The sequence below is a fragment of the Sparus aurata genome, chromosome 1 (assembly GCF_900880675.1).
Source record: "Sparus aurata chromosome 1, fSpaAur1.1, whole genome shotgun sequence".
Lineage (NCBI taxonomy): Eukaryota > Metazoa > Chordata > Actinopteri > Spariformes > Sparidae > Sparus > Sparus aurata.
Window position 1 is genome coordinate 16,418,933 of NC_044187.1, and position 17,515 is coordinate 16,436,447.

The window sequence follows — 17,515 nt, forward strand, 5'->3', positions numbered from 1 at the left end:
TCGTCAGTAGTCCCGCCTTTAGTTTCCGTGACTTTGTGATATCACGCTACGTCACCAGGTCACACGTGTAGAATTAATGTTGTTTTTGCTCTTAAGAATTGATTTATTGCAGCTGCTCTGTTAGTTAGTTCATTAGTTAGTTAGTTAGTTAGTTAGTTAGTTATGCTGGGTCAGGCATGTGTGAGCTGACCAATCAGAGGAGAGAGGGGGGGCTTAAAGAGACAGGAGCTAAAACAGAGCATTTCAGGCGGAGTTGGAGAACAGTGACGCATGTCTACTATAATGTATATGTAACTACATTTTATACCAACAAACTAATCAAGAATAATACATTGTGCATATAACTAAGTCATATTACTACAGGTGAATTAAAATTCATGCAACTTCATTTTCAGTTTACAGGACGCGATGACTTATTTTTAGAGGTCCGTAATATGTTGAGCCACTTTAACGACTGCTCTTGACACTGTCTGCTTTTCTGGAGAGAGGAAAATATATCAAGCCCGTGCCAAGAGAATGCTTTGGTGGTTGTAACCATGCCTTTTGAACGTCACGTGTGCCTGCTGGCTCAGGAGGATTCGGTGCCAAACAAACTTTGATCAAAGTCTCCCCTAAACTGTCACTTTAAACTGTCCCCCCCCCCCCCCCCTGAATAGTATCTGTTTGAGTAAAAAAACAAAAAACAAATGTTAGAGCAACCCTAAAACACACACAAACCTCCTTTATGAAACATTTTTATATGTCATTTACGTTTTAATGTATTTATTGATGTGTAGCTGTTGCTGAAGCTACTCCCTCTCTGTGGCTCCAAAGAAGGGAGATGACTGTGATGTGAGATAAGAGAGAGGCAGAGACGTGCTGCAAGGCCACATCTCACAATACCCAGTGCCAGCATGCAATTTGCACGACCTACATATTCCTTAAGGCTACAAATGAGTGATTGCAAAGCTGAATTCATTACTGCATAGATGACATGAAGGAAAAATACAACATAGAAAGAGCCTCATTTTTAAGTCTCTTCTAAACTACACTGCAGAGAATGGGCTCTCTTCTCATGCCTAGTGCATTTATGTCCACTTAATTTGAACTAAAACTAATTTAAAAATAGAAACTTCTGTCGCCAGCTTGTATTTACAGTATTTACTGAGTCGGTTGTTTGTACGTGTCTGCGCGCGGGCGTGCATGTGTACGTGCTAAGACGGGTCAGAGGAAGTGTGTTTTGTCACACTGTGTCATTACGTGGGCGAGCAGACAAGTTGACCACACGTGTCATCTCTAATGCGTCGGAAAATTACAGTACATCAGCTTATTGAATCAGCCCAATCGCATTCATTGATCATTGAACTGTCAGTGAAAAATCTACCAAACAGCTTTTTCCACACATCAGAATTGTTCTTTTCTAAATTCCTGTTTCCATGTGGCTCATTGACCTGGTATGCAACGTGTTATGGTTGCCAACCAATTAACACCAATTGCTAGTTAACCACAATGCCTTTAAGCTGTTAACACACCCTGTTTATTTGTGTTTCCTTTTAATCCAGGTGGTTCAATGGGTTGACCCTCAAATGCACAAACGAAACTGGTGAGCAAGACATGTGGGGAAAACAATAGGCGGGGCGGTGGAAATACTTTAGCTTCCTTGTTCCCCTTAGATGTGAAGAGGGGTTCACACACACACACACACACACACACACACAGATGATTAAATAATTAGTTAATTAATGAGATATAGATTAATAATTATAAATAAACACAACTGTAACTCTATGTTCAGGTCTTATGTGTCTACTATGGGTCACTCATGCTACTTCAGGGCCTTTGTGCAGTGAAATGACTCTAAAAAGCAAGTTCAAAAGCGTGTAGTCTGCTGCCCTCTTGTGACGAGCACTAATAACTGTTTTCTGATGCATGATGCTGGAACCTGCCCTGGTAGGTTTTAGCTTATCTATCAAGACACATGACAGTAAACCACTTCCTGTAGATGCCATGAAGGACAAAAATAATAAATAATGATTATAATAAAGCCTATTACACCTATATTTCAGAATGTACTTCAGCGATTTATTAATTTTTGTGTCCTGGTCAAGACAGCAAAATAAATCATGGAAAATCAGATATTATGCATGAGCACATACAGGCTTGGAATGGATAAATATATAGGCTATCAATTGGCCAGGATTTGTTTTTGTTTTTTAAATGTTTAGCTTACAGTGACTTTGACGATGACACAAAGGTTCAGAAACATTAAAAAAAACAAAAACATAAAACAGTGGGCCTATGTTTCAAAGCGTAGGAAACAACCTATAACATTTCTGTACAACAACATGCTGAGGCCTTCAACCAGGAGCCCCACAAAGAACTGAGAAGCTCCAAAGAACCAATCTGATTCCACAACTAAAACATCCTCAATGAAGAGTTGACGTTACAGCTAACATCTGAGGGAAAAACACTCATGGTCAGAGCAGAGGTCCAGGATGAGCGGAGGCTCAGCTCTGAGGTAAAGGACGTTGGCGACTCCAGGGCCAGGATCAGAGGTGTGACTCTAGATGTGACACTTTATAAGCTGGTTAGCATTAGCTCGCAAGACCTTCCTGCATGAGGCTGTTTGGCAAACTAATGATGATACACAAGTTTGTTTAAACAATAGTGTTTTTTAAATTATTCACTGCTTCGGTTGAAAGTCTGCCATCTAAGTCTGTTGGTTTACATCCAGTTTTAAAGTAACTAGTTTATATTGAATGTGTATTTCAGAGGGCAATGATACCCAAAACCAGCACCAAAACACAACATATTTTACCAGTCACCAGCAAGACCAGCATATGTTGTGTTTTGGTGCTTGTCTATGCTGGTTTTTCCCAGCAGGGTAACTTTAAAAAAAAAAAAAAAAAAAATCATTAAAAAAGGAATCAAAGTATAAAAGGAATCCAAATCTGATTCCAATTTAAATAATAATATAATATAATAATAATATAATAATAATAAATAATTTCCCAGTCTGGGATCATTAAAGTAATTCTATCTATCTATCAATTTATAAAATGTATTTTTAAACAACTTAATAAATTCAGACTTAGCTTCACTTATCTTAGCATTTGCAACAGTAAATATGATGTGTACATAATGCAACCATGTTTTTCAACAATTTTTAATTATAAACACAAGATGTACTATTTTTTGTTGATTTTATTTTGTAACCTTTGATTGTTTCTGCCACCTGCTCACTCATTTCTTATGCACATTTAATTTGGGTAATTTAAGTGTTAGGATCATTGTTTATTTTCTGTTAACCAGCAACTATATCCAAACTTGAATGAAGATCTCAGCTTCAGATGCACATATTATTATTATTATTATTATTATTATTATTATTATTATTATTATTATTATTATCATTATTCAGTGTGAATTATGTATCCAGAGTTTAGTGTAGACTACGTTTTACAAATCACTACCTGGCAAAGCTGACGTTTGTAAAAGCCACACACACTATCAGACATCATGGTTGTGTTTTTACTACATTTAACGCAACAGACACGTGTTGCGGTCCTGGCTGTAGTTAATAAAGCAACAGTGTGTGTGTGTGTGTGTGTGTGTGGCAGCCCGGTGGAGGAGGCCTCTGTGCGGCTGTTGCTGGGAGCTCCGGCCAATCAAAGCCGCGGCAGCTCCCGTACAAGTAGTTTGGGGGCTGGAGGAGCATGACATCATGCACAGCTCCAACCCTCTCCGCGAAAACAAAGCGTGAAACAACCTCATCTCACTACAGCAGACAGCAGCCGACGACGGGACCGTCCGCACTGTGACATCCCCACCGCCATCCGTTAAAAACACCGCGCTGGTCGCCCCCCCGGTGTGCGCAGCGGAGTCTGGGGAGGGGCGTCCGTCTTGTCCGTCCGGGCAATGGCGGATGGGGAGGCCACCGTGTCTGTGGAGCGGGACAGCGGTGATGGGGGCTCAGCAGAATAACATCCCACCTCTGCACTTCATCCTTTTCTCTGTGTAGCTTGGTATTCAGCTGTCGCCATGGATCCAGAGAAAACGTTGACTTTCTGCCTCGGGCTGAAGGCGGAGGAGGTAAATGCGCTGCACACACGCGCACACACACACACGCACCGCTGGCCAACAGCTGGGCTTCAGCTCTCCTGCAGAGCAACACGCTTCCCCCTCGGCCTGTGTTGTTGTTGTTGTTGTTGACGACAAACAGTGGGCTCTCCCATCTGTCTCCTCACATCTTCACCTCTTAGTCTTTGCAATCTGTTGATATATTTCTTGGAAACGATGGGTGCATTTGTTTTATTTATTTATTTATTTATTTATTTATTTATTTATTTATCACCACTGCAGCAAATGTTTTGTGAGCACTAAAGTCAGCCAGGTTTGGTTTGTGTTTGCACTGTTGTGCTCAGTGGAAGGATGCTTGTAGTCGATGCAGAACACGCGAGAAGTTGTAGAGTTGTCACCATGCCAAAAGAATATCATGGGAATACTCATTTTGTTCCCAAATGAACCAGATTGCTGCCCTAAGAGGACTTCAGGAGTTGTGACTTGTTGGTTTGTGTTGCTGAAGCTGCAATTTGATTTCAAGTGGATCCCTTGAAAGTCGGTGATAATGCATTAAAGTAGGTTTTTACTGCCAGATCATTACAGCCTAATACATCTAATGTACAATTTCCTGTCTGGCTCAAGAACTAAAATACTGCTGATTCAGCGCTGGAAGATAATGTTTCCTACTTAAAGTCTGTTTTTGTTGTCTGTAAGTATGTAGACACCACAGCGAAAAAATGGCGATGACTCACAATGTGGAAACTTTAAAAAAGTCGGGGAGACGTCTGTGTCCCGCCTGTTGCTGTGACATGTAAAACACAACATAGACCACAAAGCCTCTGCCACTACGAAATATGCATTAGTGGCATAATAACCATGATTAAGCACTGCAATGCCAAACAGGTGGTACTAGATTTACAGTTCGAGTTTGATATTTCATCAACAAAGAAGAAAGAGACAGTTTGAGGACATAACAGATGTTTTTCCCCCCCCGAGCTTTTTTTTTCTAGTCAAAGACTTCTTGTTTTTTGAACTTATTTGTCGTCTTGAATCGAATCTGACGCTGAAATTGAATTTCTTAGAACCTGCAGGACGACAACAGTTTGCTAAAACATTCTCAGATTGAGGAGTCTTAACCCCTAAACAAAATATAAACTGATATTCTTGTTAGTTTTTATAATTTACATCTATATGGACTTTTTTTCTAATGTTGTCTCGCTTTCTAGCATCATGTTCTTCGTTGCTCTTGTGCAGCAGGGGTATAGTGAAGGTATATGTGTGTGTGGCGGTCCCCTGGATACATTTGGGACCCGGTGGGGGGGGGGAGGGTGGAAGTTATTCGTGGTTTGGTCCGTGGTCTCTGGGGAAGTCTGAATGATCACTTCACACCGCTGTGCCTGTCTTCAGCGCTGTGTGGTGGGTTTAACCACAGGAACTCAGCTCGATAGCGACACTTCCCCTCCTGACTGAGTTCGCAGTAGCAGTGTAAATGAGAAATACTGAAACGGATGTTTAAAATAACCATTTGGCTGATATCAATGTTTATTGTGGTTGTTTATTCCCCCTGTTGTGCCACGGAAAACCAAGAAATCATAGGCTACATTGCTGATGTGTAACGAGCCGGCACGACGTGGGAAATTGATGCGTCACAACAGATAAACGTCAGCCACTGCTACTGGTCGATGTTTATCTGTCATCTTATTCGCCGATAAGCTGGTTGCAGTCGACAAAGCGAGTATCAGCTGATTTAATTGTTGAATCTTGAAGCTAAAAGTAGATCGTCAGAACTCCACTTATTCTTCGATCAGATGGTCTCTCATTTAAAATCGTTGTTGCTTAAATAAAAGTACGACATTGTTAAAAACCCCATAACCCCGCTGGATCCCACGACTGCTCTGTCGTTACAGCCGCAGGTTGCGTGGACGAGCGTTCTTCAAAACCCACAGGAAATAATCTCAAATTCTATACAAGGTGCCAACCTTTTCCAGAAATATCAAATTCAACAGGTTGAATTTGTGGGAAAAAATGCATAGAATGACGAAATTTAAATCGATATATGGAACTGTGACCTTGTGGATGCATCAGCTGTTAAATAAGTACATATATAGTTGTTTGTGATAGACCACAGTGGATGTCTTTGTCTCAGGCTAACTTAGAGCTACTTTTTTTTGCACATTGCACAGCCTCGGGGCAGTGCGTGGATTTGGCTGCTTGTTGAATTTTGTCCCCTTTTTACATTTTTTTGTCCTGGACCTGCTAATAGCTGTGTGTGCACTGGCTTGTATGCATGTACAGACACACACTGCAGTTGTAGGGCCGACATTGTTCCCCATGCAGAGTACATAACCAGCAGCCAGTTGTTAACAAAGGAGGTCTCATTTACATTGCTGCGGGCCTGGAGCGCAACAAGCCAGCGAGCCCCTCGGTGTGTGTGTGTGTGTGTGTGTGTGTGTGTTCACATTGTTTGTGACGGTGGCCTCACAGCCAGCAGCACACACACTGGCATTTTTTTTCTTCCCCTTTTTACTCACAGTGAGCCTGAGTGACATTTGCAGAGGTGTGAGTGACACGCAGAATTTTTGGTTTTAGTTTTTGAGTTTTTTGTCAAAATGACTTGATGTTTCATGCTTGTGTGTGTGTGTGTGTGTGTGTGTGTGTGTGTGTGTGTGAGCCTCGTCGATTGGCAGGCCAACAGAAAATGAGTCCGTTTTCAAGCTCACAAATGTTTGAGATTTCTGTTTCTTTTTTTTGTCGTTTCGAATCGTTAAATGAAGATCTGTGAGTGTTCCACTGTTGTGCAGACAAAACCAGCTACTCGAACATCTTGGACTTGGAGAGTGCACGGCCATTTTCCAGACATTTTCACAGATTAAACGTTTAGTCCGGAGACAAATCACTAATGAAAACGATCCATCGTTGCAACCTTCGACTGGTTGGATTCAGTTTCAGAGGTGAGGTACCTTTTAGCCTGCGTTCTGAGAGAGAGAGCTGACAAGGTTTTAGGAGCGTGAGTGGGAATTGGCGCTTTTCTGTCTGCTCGTCTCGACCCACAGAGGAGAAATGGGTTTTGTTAAAAAGCCATTGACCTTCCCATCTCTTTGAAGAGCCAGCGTCTTCAGGCTGGAGAGAACAGGGGCCTTTAGTGGCCTTTTTCTCTCGTCATGCTTGATTGTGGCAGCGTAATTTGTTTCTTGTGAAGCCGGTGCCCTTGTCAGATGAAACACGTAGCGCAGATCTTCTGTTTATTATTCACTGTATCATTTTTCTCACTCTCTCCCCTGCTGTATCTTTATCACTGTGCGTCTCTGTCTTTGGCCAGATGACCATGTCCCTGCAGGGGCTGGATGGGACTGAAGCTGCTACGGTAAGGGAGCTCGACCTTCAACCACAGCTAAACATTTCATACCACTGGATAATATAAAGCATTGTCCACACGAGTAGAAAAAAGCCTCAGAGCGTAACCGCGGTGGTTGTCATGGCAATGCATAATTATTAGTTAGCACTTCTCAGCCTCATGTGTGGTAACTATGTACATAACAGATTTAGAAACCTCTTCTTCTTGCTGCATGACTGTCGTAGTTTATGGTGCCTATCTCTTCTCCCCAAGCGTTGAAGTGTGACGACTCTCAACGTCGGCGTTTGATTCACCACTTGCTTTCTCGCCCTCGCACTGACTTGCTAATGATTTAAGATGTCACTGTAAAAATTCTCAGAGGTCCTTTCATTTCTCATTCTTAGGTGGCGGTTCCTCAGAAGGAAGCTGACATGCGCACAGTTAATAAGGTGCAAGATTTTTTTTTCCCCCACATTTAACCTCAACATGTGGCTGCACACAAACATACCGTCATCCGACAAAATGACCTCAAAGGTCCCGTGTGTAGGATTTGGTGGCATCGGGCAGTGAGGTTGCACACTGCAACCAACTGAACACCCCTCATCCGACTTTCCTCTAGAGTCATTCTAGTGTCATTTAGTTCTTGGCTATTGCAGAAACACAACAGTTCTCAATTTCGCACGATTAAACACTAAAGAAAACGTAATTCTAAATATTATTTTCCATTTTTGCCAAGAGGTCAACCCTTAAACCCTGCATTAATTGATACTTTTATGTTACAGATGGATTAAGTATGTCATGTGTTGTACAGAATTATCACCCGCTGTGGAGCATATTGGCCTTTTGAATCTCAAAATTTTGGTTTTAAAGCTCACAACCAAGGATTGAGCAGCTAGATATTTAAACCGAGCTAAAACACAATATGAGAAACAGGACTCCAAATAAATTCTAGTGCCATAAATACAGATTTTGTGCTTTACATAAGTTCAGTCAGATGATAACAGGTGAGGAGGGAGGAGATGTCTGTGTCCTTTTCTGCTTTATCCGGATTAAAACCTTTAAATAAAAGATAAGGATCATAAGTCAAGTGTGTCACTCAAGTCAAGTCGAGTATTTTGTCAAGCTACTTTTGCGAGGGTCATGAACAAACTTTAAGACTCACACTGAGCCTGTTGTCTTCACTGTGGTGATGTGTGATGCTGTGTTCTGTCCACTAGGTGGTGAAGCATCAGGGGGGTTCTGGTAGCCGGCCTGTTGTCAGCCCCAAGTACTGTCCTGGGGTGAACAATCCAGGTTACCTGTGTGAAACTGGGCACTGCTGCGGAGAGACGGGCTGCTGTACCTACTACTATGAACTCTGGTGTGAGTCGCCCGACTGACTTCTTCTCCTCTGCAGCATAGACGGGCTCCCCGAGGTTAAGGCTGTAATTTGTGACATTTATCGTGCAGTGCTGCCAGGACTTTATATGCACTTTAAAACACTGTGCTGCTAATTGCCGTGTTTTTACGTAACCAACCTTGTGGTACCATTTTTAGATAGGAATATTTTAGGTATGTATTGGTCCATCACACTGCTATGGGCTTTTTTTTCCGTATGCAAGTACACAAAGAAATTCAAGTAAATTGAATCTTGAATCTTGAGGACACTTTGAGTCCAGACAAAGATGATATTTAACTTAAATTGCTGCTCCATATTGAGAAGAGCTTATAACAGTGTTTTGGTTCGCCTCGTGATTTGATTTCAGTCAGTGTGACCGGTTATATGAAACATAATATGCAGACAAGCAGAGGAGGAATTTCACAGAGGGACGATGTCAAAATCATTAAGCGTCCCTTTTTCTAGAAATTCACTCTTCTTCGTTAGACAAAATTTGTATTCTTCCAAACGGTAAAAGAGGTAGCGGATGTGACGTTGAACATATGGAACTCGTTTTCTCATTTGGTTATAATGAAATCCACATTTTACAGAGCATGTGTATAAAGACATCAACGGTTGTTACATGACTTTGTTTTTTTCTAGCCTGTCAGTGTTTGACATATTGAATATTGCATCCAATCATTTAATTGTAAGTGATGAATAAGCTCTTTTTGCGCTTTACCATCATTGCATGCCATTTGTTTAATTTTAACTCTAAACAACAACAACAACAAAAAAATACTGTACTGCCACGGTCAAGTATTTTCAATAACCACTAGGAGGCACCAAACAACTGTTTTAGGCTACATGTTGCAACACTCTCTAATTGAATCTGATTATTAGATCTTACAAATCCCTTTTGAAATCACATCTGGAACTGTTTGTTTTTCTTTGTCAGATCAGAGGATCATATAAAAAAGAAAGACATTTCCAGATAAGATTAAAGTTAAGTTTGACATTAAAGGATTTATTTTTGCCTCTCCTCCAAGTGTCTGGCTAGTGAAGACGAGACCTCAACCATGCACACATATGGTAAAAAATAAAAGCAGCAACTTATGGGCTGGAATGAATTACCTGTCCCTTTATATAAAACCACCATTACTGCCAATTTAAAACAGCGTTAGCCTGAATGTAGTCTTGAGTAGATCTGAGAGTGTAATTCAGATATCAGGTCAACAGTTTAACATTAGTTTTTTATGATGATGAATGCTGGGTTCATGTTCATGGATTCGTTTCCTGTTTGCTGCAGGGTTCTGGCTGCTGTGGACGGTGCTGATCCTCTTTAGCTGTTTCTGTGCTTATCGCCACCGCCGGGCCAAGCTGAGGATCCAACAGCAGCAGAGACAGAGGGAGATCAACCTGATCGCCTACAATGGAGCCTGCAACTACCCTTCCTCAATGCTGGACCTCAGTGCGTTTACTTACTCTACATATTTATTTATTTACATATAATTTGGGGGTGAACTGTTCCTTTAACGAGCCAAGTAGCGCACTGCACGTTTGACCTGACATACGTCTTTTCGTCACAGGTTTTCTGGCTTCCTTCAAGCTGCCCTCCTATGAGGAGGTGGCGGCACAGCCCAGCACCCCTCCTCCGCCTTACAGCTCCGTCTTCGCCCTGCAGGGAGGTGCCATGGGAGGTCCTAGCTCCGCTTACCCCCATCACCACCACCACCGTCACCCCTGCCCTCCCTATCTGGGCCCCGGGCCAAGTGCCCTGACCTCCTCCCAGAGCTCTGACAACTACACGAGCTGCTCCTGCGAGTCGTGCTCTCTCACCTCCCCCTGCAGCACCTCCTTCTCTGTCCAGGTGACGGACGAAACATACGACAGCAGCCACATCTCCACGCCCAGCGAAGCGGGGGGCGAGTGCGTTGTCCTGCCGAGGGGTGTGGCCCACTTCACCGCGACACCTTCCCCGACGTCACCGACACAAGTTCCACCCGATGTCATACCCGCAGTGACTCCTGATGTCATACCCGTACAGAGACGGTCCTCAAGTGGCAGCGAAGGAGTCTCACCCTTGGCTCCACCACTCTCTCTTCCTTTACACTCTCGTCCCCCACACCCCTCTCGTCTCCCTCTTTCTCCTCTCATTCTGTTGTCCTCCCTCCCTACCGGTCAGATCTATCCTCGCGTCCTCTCAGACCCGCTCGGAGCAGTGGCCGTCCAGAAAGAGCGGGAAGAAGAGGCCTCGCTCTGCGGTCCGATCCCCAGACCCGCTCTGTCTCCCCCAAAGCAAGCTCTCTTCTCCTCAAATGTGGCAGTTTTCGTGCATTGCGACAACAAAGAGGAGCACAAAAAAGAAGAGGAGGAGGAGGAAGAAGACGACGACGAGGAGGACCACTTCCGGCATCGGCGGCTAACGGGCGACTCGGGCATCGAGGTGTGCCGCTGCCACGTGAAGAGAGAGGAGCGAGAGGAAGAGGAACTGCAGAAGGGGCCATTTGGTAAAGGAAGGAAAGAGGCTGTGAAGGAGACGGAGAGGGCAGACATGCTGCACGACAGCGTGGACTGTTCCCTCCGAGCGAAGGTCGCCGCTCAGTCGCCACTCCTGGACGACTCCTCGTCCTCCGGGATCATCCAGAAGACAAGCGAGGCCATCATCACTGTGGAGTCCTCGTAAGCTGATGGCTAGGGCGATGTAGTCGCGCAAGTGGAAATGGTGAGATGCTGATGCTTGATAGCATCCACGTAGATCAAGACTAGTAGGTGAAAAGTTGAATCACTGAAGGAAAGTCTTGTAGGTCTTAAACACAAAGAGGAATGCGTCCTCTTTGTTTTTTTCTCTGTATTCTAACTCCAGATAAGCTGACACCTGAAAGTCCTATTTTGTAGTTAATTTATTTGTGGTTCAGGAGAAGGCATATCTTTTTCTCTAGCGTGATGAAAATGCGAACGAGATTCTCTTTCTCTGTCTCCATCTTCCCATGTGCTGACCAAATCTGTTTCTCCCTACAAACCCTCTCCCGTTTACTTCTGATCTCTCCTTTCGCTGTCTGCATGACGCAACATTGCTGAAATCGCATTTTAGCTCTTGAAATGAATTTTCCTTATAGCCAGTGGTTCCCAACCTTTGAGAAAGGACCCGTCTGAGGATTCAAAGTTAAATGATTAACTTGAACAAAATCACATGCTCATTTTTTGATGTTTCTCTAATCTAATTATGGATTGTCTGACCTCTTCGGACATTCAAATGAAACAATCTGATCATCTAAGAGGTGGAAATCAATCTTTGGGGGAACTGCTCACAAGGTGTTGACATATGCAATGCGTGATGTGGTCACATCAGTATGTCCTTTCGTTTTAAAGGGTCACACAGCAACAAGGTTGGGAACCACCGCCTGATTTAGCATAAACAAGAATCAGAAATGACCATGACTGTTTACCATTAACTGACATCTTCTTGAGGTGAAGAAAAAAAATATATATATATTTATATATATATATATATATATATATATATATATATATATATATATATATATATATATATATATATATATATTCTAGGAGTTTATGAAGTAAGATTGCTGAACAATTCATTTCTCAAAAGAGCAGCTCAAACAGATGTGTGCGTGGATCACTTTATTTACTTTTTAACTCTTGAAAGGGGATTACAGCTCCATGGTTGGAGGTCACAGGACTAACCTGTGGCCTTTTTGTTGTCGTGGGGTGAATTTTTGCTTTCACCAGCCTACTTCTCTCTGTTCATCAGAGGGAATCATGAGAAAAAGGCAACTACTATAAGTGTGTTTTATACATTGTGTCTTATGTTGCTCCCTACAGAAAAGGAGGTACAAACTTTGATTAAAATGTGTAGGGGGCAAAGCTTTACGATGGTGTAATGATTATACGTTGATGTATCAGATTGTTACATGATTATGCTGTTTAATTAACTGACTGTTTGACTTTGGATTTGAGGTGTCTGAACACGCTCCCTGGTTGGTTGTTGCCATTTTTTGCAAGGCAATGTAAACCTTGATTCCTCCACAGACGGACTGTTGAGTTTTTACGAGGCAGAAACTTTAAGCCTAATCTCATCACTGATAATGAATGTAAAAGGTTATGCATCGCAGCAACAAAATATATATATACTTAAATCGTTTACGGAGAATTTTTATAGCATGACGCTCGACTGAGAACCTCTGGAAAAGTGTCCAAAAACTGCATTGAGTGCAGGCTTTGAGCAGACACTTTGAAATGAAGTGCCCATTGTAATGTCCGTCTGAGTTGAGTAAACGCTTGCGAAATGTTTGGAGTGAGGGTTTAAAGTCAGGATAATGCAGTTAATTCTCGCTGTGGCTAAAGATGTGGTCACACGTGCTTTTTTCTCTAAATGTGTCCTGGTTGATCCTGTTTTTCGGATGTGAAGTAACGTGTCAGTCGATGTCCAGTTTTACAGTTCGTTTCACACCGAGAGAAGTCTCTGCCTCAGCCGGTCGATGCCCTTGATTGATGCTCTGTACTTCCTGGTCTTGGTCGTGGGAATAGCACACATGTACTCTCTTGTATTTGATTCACAGTACAAAATGTACTGAAGCATAGAACAAGTTTTAGAAAGAAAGAATGTCTCGCATCACATTTATGTACATGTAGAGGCCACTTTGTCGTGTCCTTGACTCAGCAAAGAGCCGACTTAATTGTCTAATGCCTGAAGGCAAAGCTTTCAACTCATTTAGAGTTGTGTGGACAGAAAACTCTTGGTTCAGCTCCATAACACCTTTATTAGTTATACAACCCAGATACAAAAAAAAAGGTTGGGACGCTGTGTAATACATACATTGAAACAGAATACAATCATTTGCAAATAACCTTTTAAGAAGTGTTCCTGAGCTAATTTAGTAATATCCTTTTTTTTTCTTTTTTTTTCCACAATCATGTGAACTCAGAGAGGCAGGCAAGTTAAAAAACAGTGAGCTTTAATGAGCTGATGTCTAATAAAGTCCAAAAACCAAAATCCAAAAAAGCAAGTAATAAAAGAAAGGAATGTCCCAGGAGAAAAACTGAAGAGAGATACAAAACTGAGGGAGAAGAAGAAAAATAACAAGGAGCAAATTGTGAACACAGGGAACACATGAGGAACGTGTGGACGGAAACGGACGAATCGACAAAGAGTGAGGGAACAACAATACAGACTAGACTAACAAGGCTGGTGTGAGACAGGTGTCAGGTGGAGATTCAGATTGGAGGAGAGCAGCAGGAAGACAACACTGGGAACACTGTGAGCAGGAAGTAGAAAGTGACAACGAGACACAAGACGATACAACTACAAAATAAACCAGGAAATAACCAAGTGAAAACAGAGACCATGACAGAGTTTAGGGGTCAGCAGGTTAGCGTGTGGCGTTTTCACACAGCGTCCTGACACTTTTGAATCGAGATGCTCGACAAATGACGGGTTTGTGTTGTGGGGTCACGAAGGTCACGTTGACGTCTTCTGACCATCTCCGCTCAAAGCTCTTCTGCGACGACTGACGGTGTGTCTCAGAGGTAACTAACGCTCTGACTCTTTATCCTCTGAACATATCGTCAGGAACGGCTTTTTTCAGCTCCTGTACAATTTTTTGGCTTGAGAATGGACAGTTGTTGTTTTTTTTTTTTCCTCATTGGGGTCTCGCTAATGTGTGTTTCTCAAAGTAAATGGTGCCTAGATGAGAATAGACTTTTCTGTTAGGCAATCTATAGTTTACTGCTGCTATGTGAGTGTGTGCGTGTGAGCGCGCGTGCGTGCGTGTTTTCTGTAAATTGTGTATAGTCGTACATGAAACGGGCAAACATTTTCTAGCAGTGCTTAGCAGTCTCTTTATAAAATATACGCAGTATGTAGTACATGTGAGACCTGCAAAAATAGTATTTAGCAATAGTATTCACACTTTTTTCCTTACTCTAGTTGATGCTGGTCGATAGGAAATTAGCTGTTGTGAAAAAAAAAAAGACATTTACCTCTTTACAACTGATCTGTGAGCTGTGCTGGGCAGAGGCCTGTGATTGTACATAACACTGCATTTTTAAATGCCTTCGGCTTAAGGTTTCTCCCAAGTGCAAACTCGGATGATCTGGTTTTTACTTTAGCCTCATTTTGTGCCTCTCATGTGTTAACATCACGTTCAGGTCACAGAGTTAAGCATAAAAAAAAAAAAAAAAAAAAAAAGAAGGGACGACACTTACCGCTGTTCTGTAGGTGTTTCCAGGTTCCTTAAAGACTTTTTTTGGATAAAACCAAACATCCTTCTGCTGATGTAAAAGGTTTTTTCTTGCACTCAAAGGTGCAAGCTGGAGATAACGTCTCCTGTCCTTTCTCCACGTGTACGATGTGAGCCAAACTGTAAAAGCACCATTATTTGTTAGATTTTTCTATATTGGTGTTTCTCTCCGACTGTTTATATTTTCATACTGAGAATTTAATCATTTGACCCTCAGTCATATGTCCCGTCGTGTTTATGCACATTCAGAAATAACATCTGAGTAGTCAGTAGTGTTATTTGGGGGAAGTGGGAAGTGAGTCCCGCTTCCCTTCGTGTTGTAGACACTATGAAGATATGTGAGTCTCAGTGAAACATGAAAAGGCTCCACAAACCCATGAAAATATTATGAAGTTACCCAGCTGATTAAAAATGGAATGGCTGCGTCGAGTTTGTCTCAGAAGGAAAAAAGAAGGGTTGATTATCTTATCATTATTTATTCAGATTTTTCCTCTACATTTTTTTGTTAGTATTTGACTATTATTTGTATTATTTTTTTTTATAGACATGAAAGCTTAAAAAAACTCAAAAATAGCTCAAGTTGGTCGCTGCACTTTGAGACTTTCGTTTGAATATGTATAAGCAGCATTCTTAAGGTGATCTTTATTGAATTTGTAGCATCTTTTAGGATGTATTTATGATATATAACGATGAACTGTTAATACTAAACATTAGAGAACCTGCTCGTCTAAGTCTGGACTTAAGAAAGAGGGAGAGAGTTGAAGGAGAACCTTTTCCTCATGCAGCAGACTGAATATTTGTGTATCCAGATGTTTTAAACAGTCACTCGAGGAGTCTGAAAGTGTAGTTAAATCACCTTTTTTTCAAAGACCGCGATACACAAGAGGCACAGACGGAGGCTAGTTCCACTCCAAACTCTGCTTTCACATAGAAGCCAAACTGATCCGAGTTCAGTGTATATACAGCCGGTTTGATTTTCTTTTTCCTTGTCAGCAGCTAGTATGTACAGATAAAATCCCCAAACGCTACCCTCAATGCCACTGAAGGCCAAGGCCTGATATAAGACTGTTACCTCGCTGAGTTTTGACTGCAAAGGACTGTTTACTTCTCCTTATCCAGATAGTATTTACTCTATATTTGTACTGACTTTATTTTGTAATGCCAAGTATTAAAGAATTGAGAAGAAAACAAAAAAAGAGAAAAACTCACAGAGCCCACATCGGCATAGCTGAACTCCGTTTTTTGCCAGGGAAAAAACAAACAAACAAAACACTCTCGACTGTTCGACTCCCCGGGGGAAACGAAGCGTTCACATTTTTCCTCCTGCAGCTACGAGGCAGCAGGATTTATAGAAAAAAAAAAAAAAAAGGGTAATCTATATGTGATTGTATGTGGAGTAGTTCAGATTAATATTACTACAAACTGTGGTGTTCTTTGAGGGTATCCTTGTGCAATTCTTACCTGCAGCTCTTCAGTGTGTCGTACGCATGTGTGAGAGAGTTTATCGTCGGCCGTGTTGTCGTGGTGTTAAATCATTGCCGCTTGTTATTATGAGGCCAAAGTTGACTGTCGTTGGTATTTGTTAACATGATACTTGTCGATATGAATATCCAAACATTTTTATGTCCTTGCGAAGTTGATTTTTTATATCTCGGTGTATAGCATAGAGATTTCTGATGTAAACTCCAAACAACGAGACGCTCTCACACTTTTTAAACCTTTGTTTGGTTGCACATATCCAGGTGCTTCTGTTTTTTTTTGTTTTTGTTTTTTTCCCAGGAGGTGAGGTTGTATTTAGGTTTTCTTCCAGTTGAGGTTTTTTTTTTCACTGAGATTCCGCCACGTTGGACATCGACGCTACTTTATTCGACAAGAAACTGTGGATTTTGTGTCAAAATAAATGCTAAACAAGTGCTACCAAACACATGTCTGTGCTTTTTTTTTCTCAACTTTTTATACACATCTGTATGTGCAGCGTCTGCCGGTACCAGAGAATGTTCTGCTTTGCAACACGGCACTCACATTTGATTGAAGCAGGGAAAACGAGCTTAAAAAAACCACCCACTCATGAGTAGCTGTCACTGTGACTCAGGATGAATCACCGGGCACCACTCGCCACTCTGAAAGCTTCATCTTTTCAGGAGGAGACCACGGGGGAAAAATGAGATTAAGTTCTGTCTCAGCAGTGTGTATCAGTGGGAACAATCACAACATGCAACACGAGAAGATTATCCGTCTTTTGTTGTCTTACGTTCTCATTATATACCAACCTGCTACCAGATGCCTCGACAAGACCCGTCTGTTTGAATCCGTTCCTCTCACTCTCAGAATTTGCCGTCTCCCTAGAACCATTAGTTATTGTTACGACGTGGAGCCGAAATGTGCATCCTCGAGTTTGCCTGGTTAAGAAGACAGATTCAGGTTCAGAAAAGAAACAAGGCCTCTAATTAAAGAAACCTTTTTGATGATCCCCCCCTCCCAAAAAACAAAAGAGTCGTCAAACAGCCCTGTGAGATA

General features: G+C 42.0%; 1 protein-coding gene across 1 annotated transcript; it reads left to right on the plus strand.

Annotated features, from left to right (window-relative positions):
* Window positions 1-3,664: 3,664 nt before the first annotated feature.
* On the plus strand, window positions 3,665-16,920 carry LOC115582629 (uncharacterized). The gene is made up of 6 exons (XM_030418702.1): window positions 3,665-4,071; window positions 7,361-7,405; window positions 7,780-7,824; window positions 8,593-8,737; window positions 10,042-10,203; window positions 10,322-16,920. The coding sequence occupies exons 1-6, from the start codon at window positions 4,021-4,023 to the stop codon at window positions 11,416-11,418; spliced, it is 1,545 nt and encodes a 514-aa protein (XP_030274562.1). The 5' UTR covers window positions 3,665-4,020; the 3' UTR covers window positions 11,419-16,920.
* The last annotated feature ends 595 nt before the right edge of the window (window positions 16,921-17,515 follow it).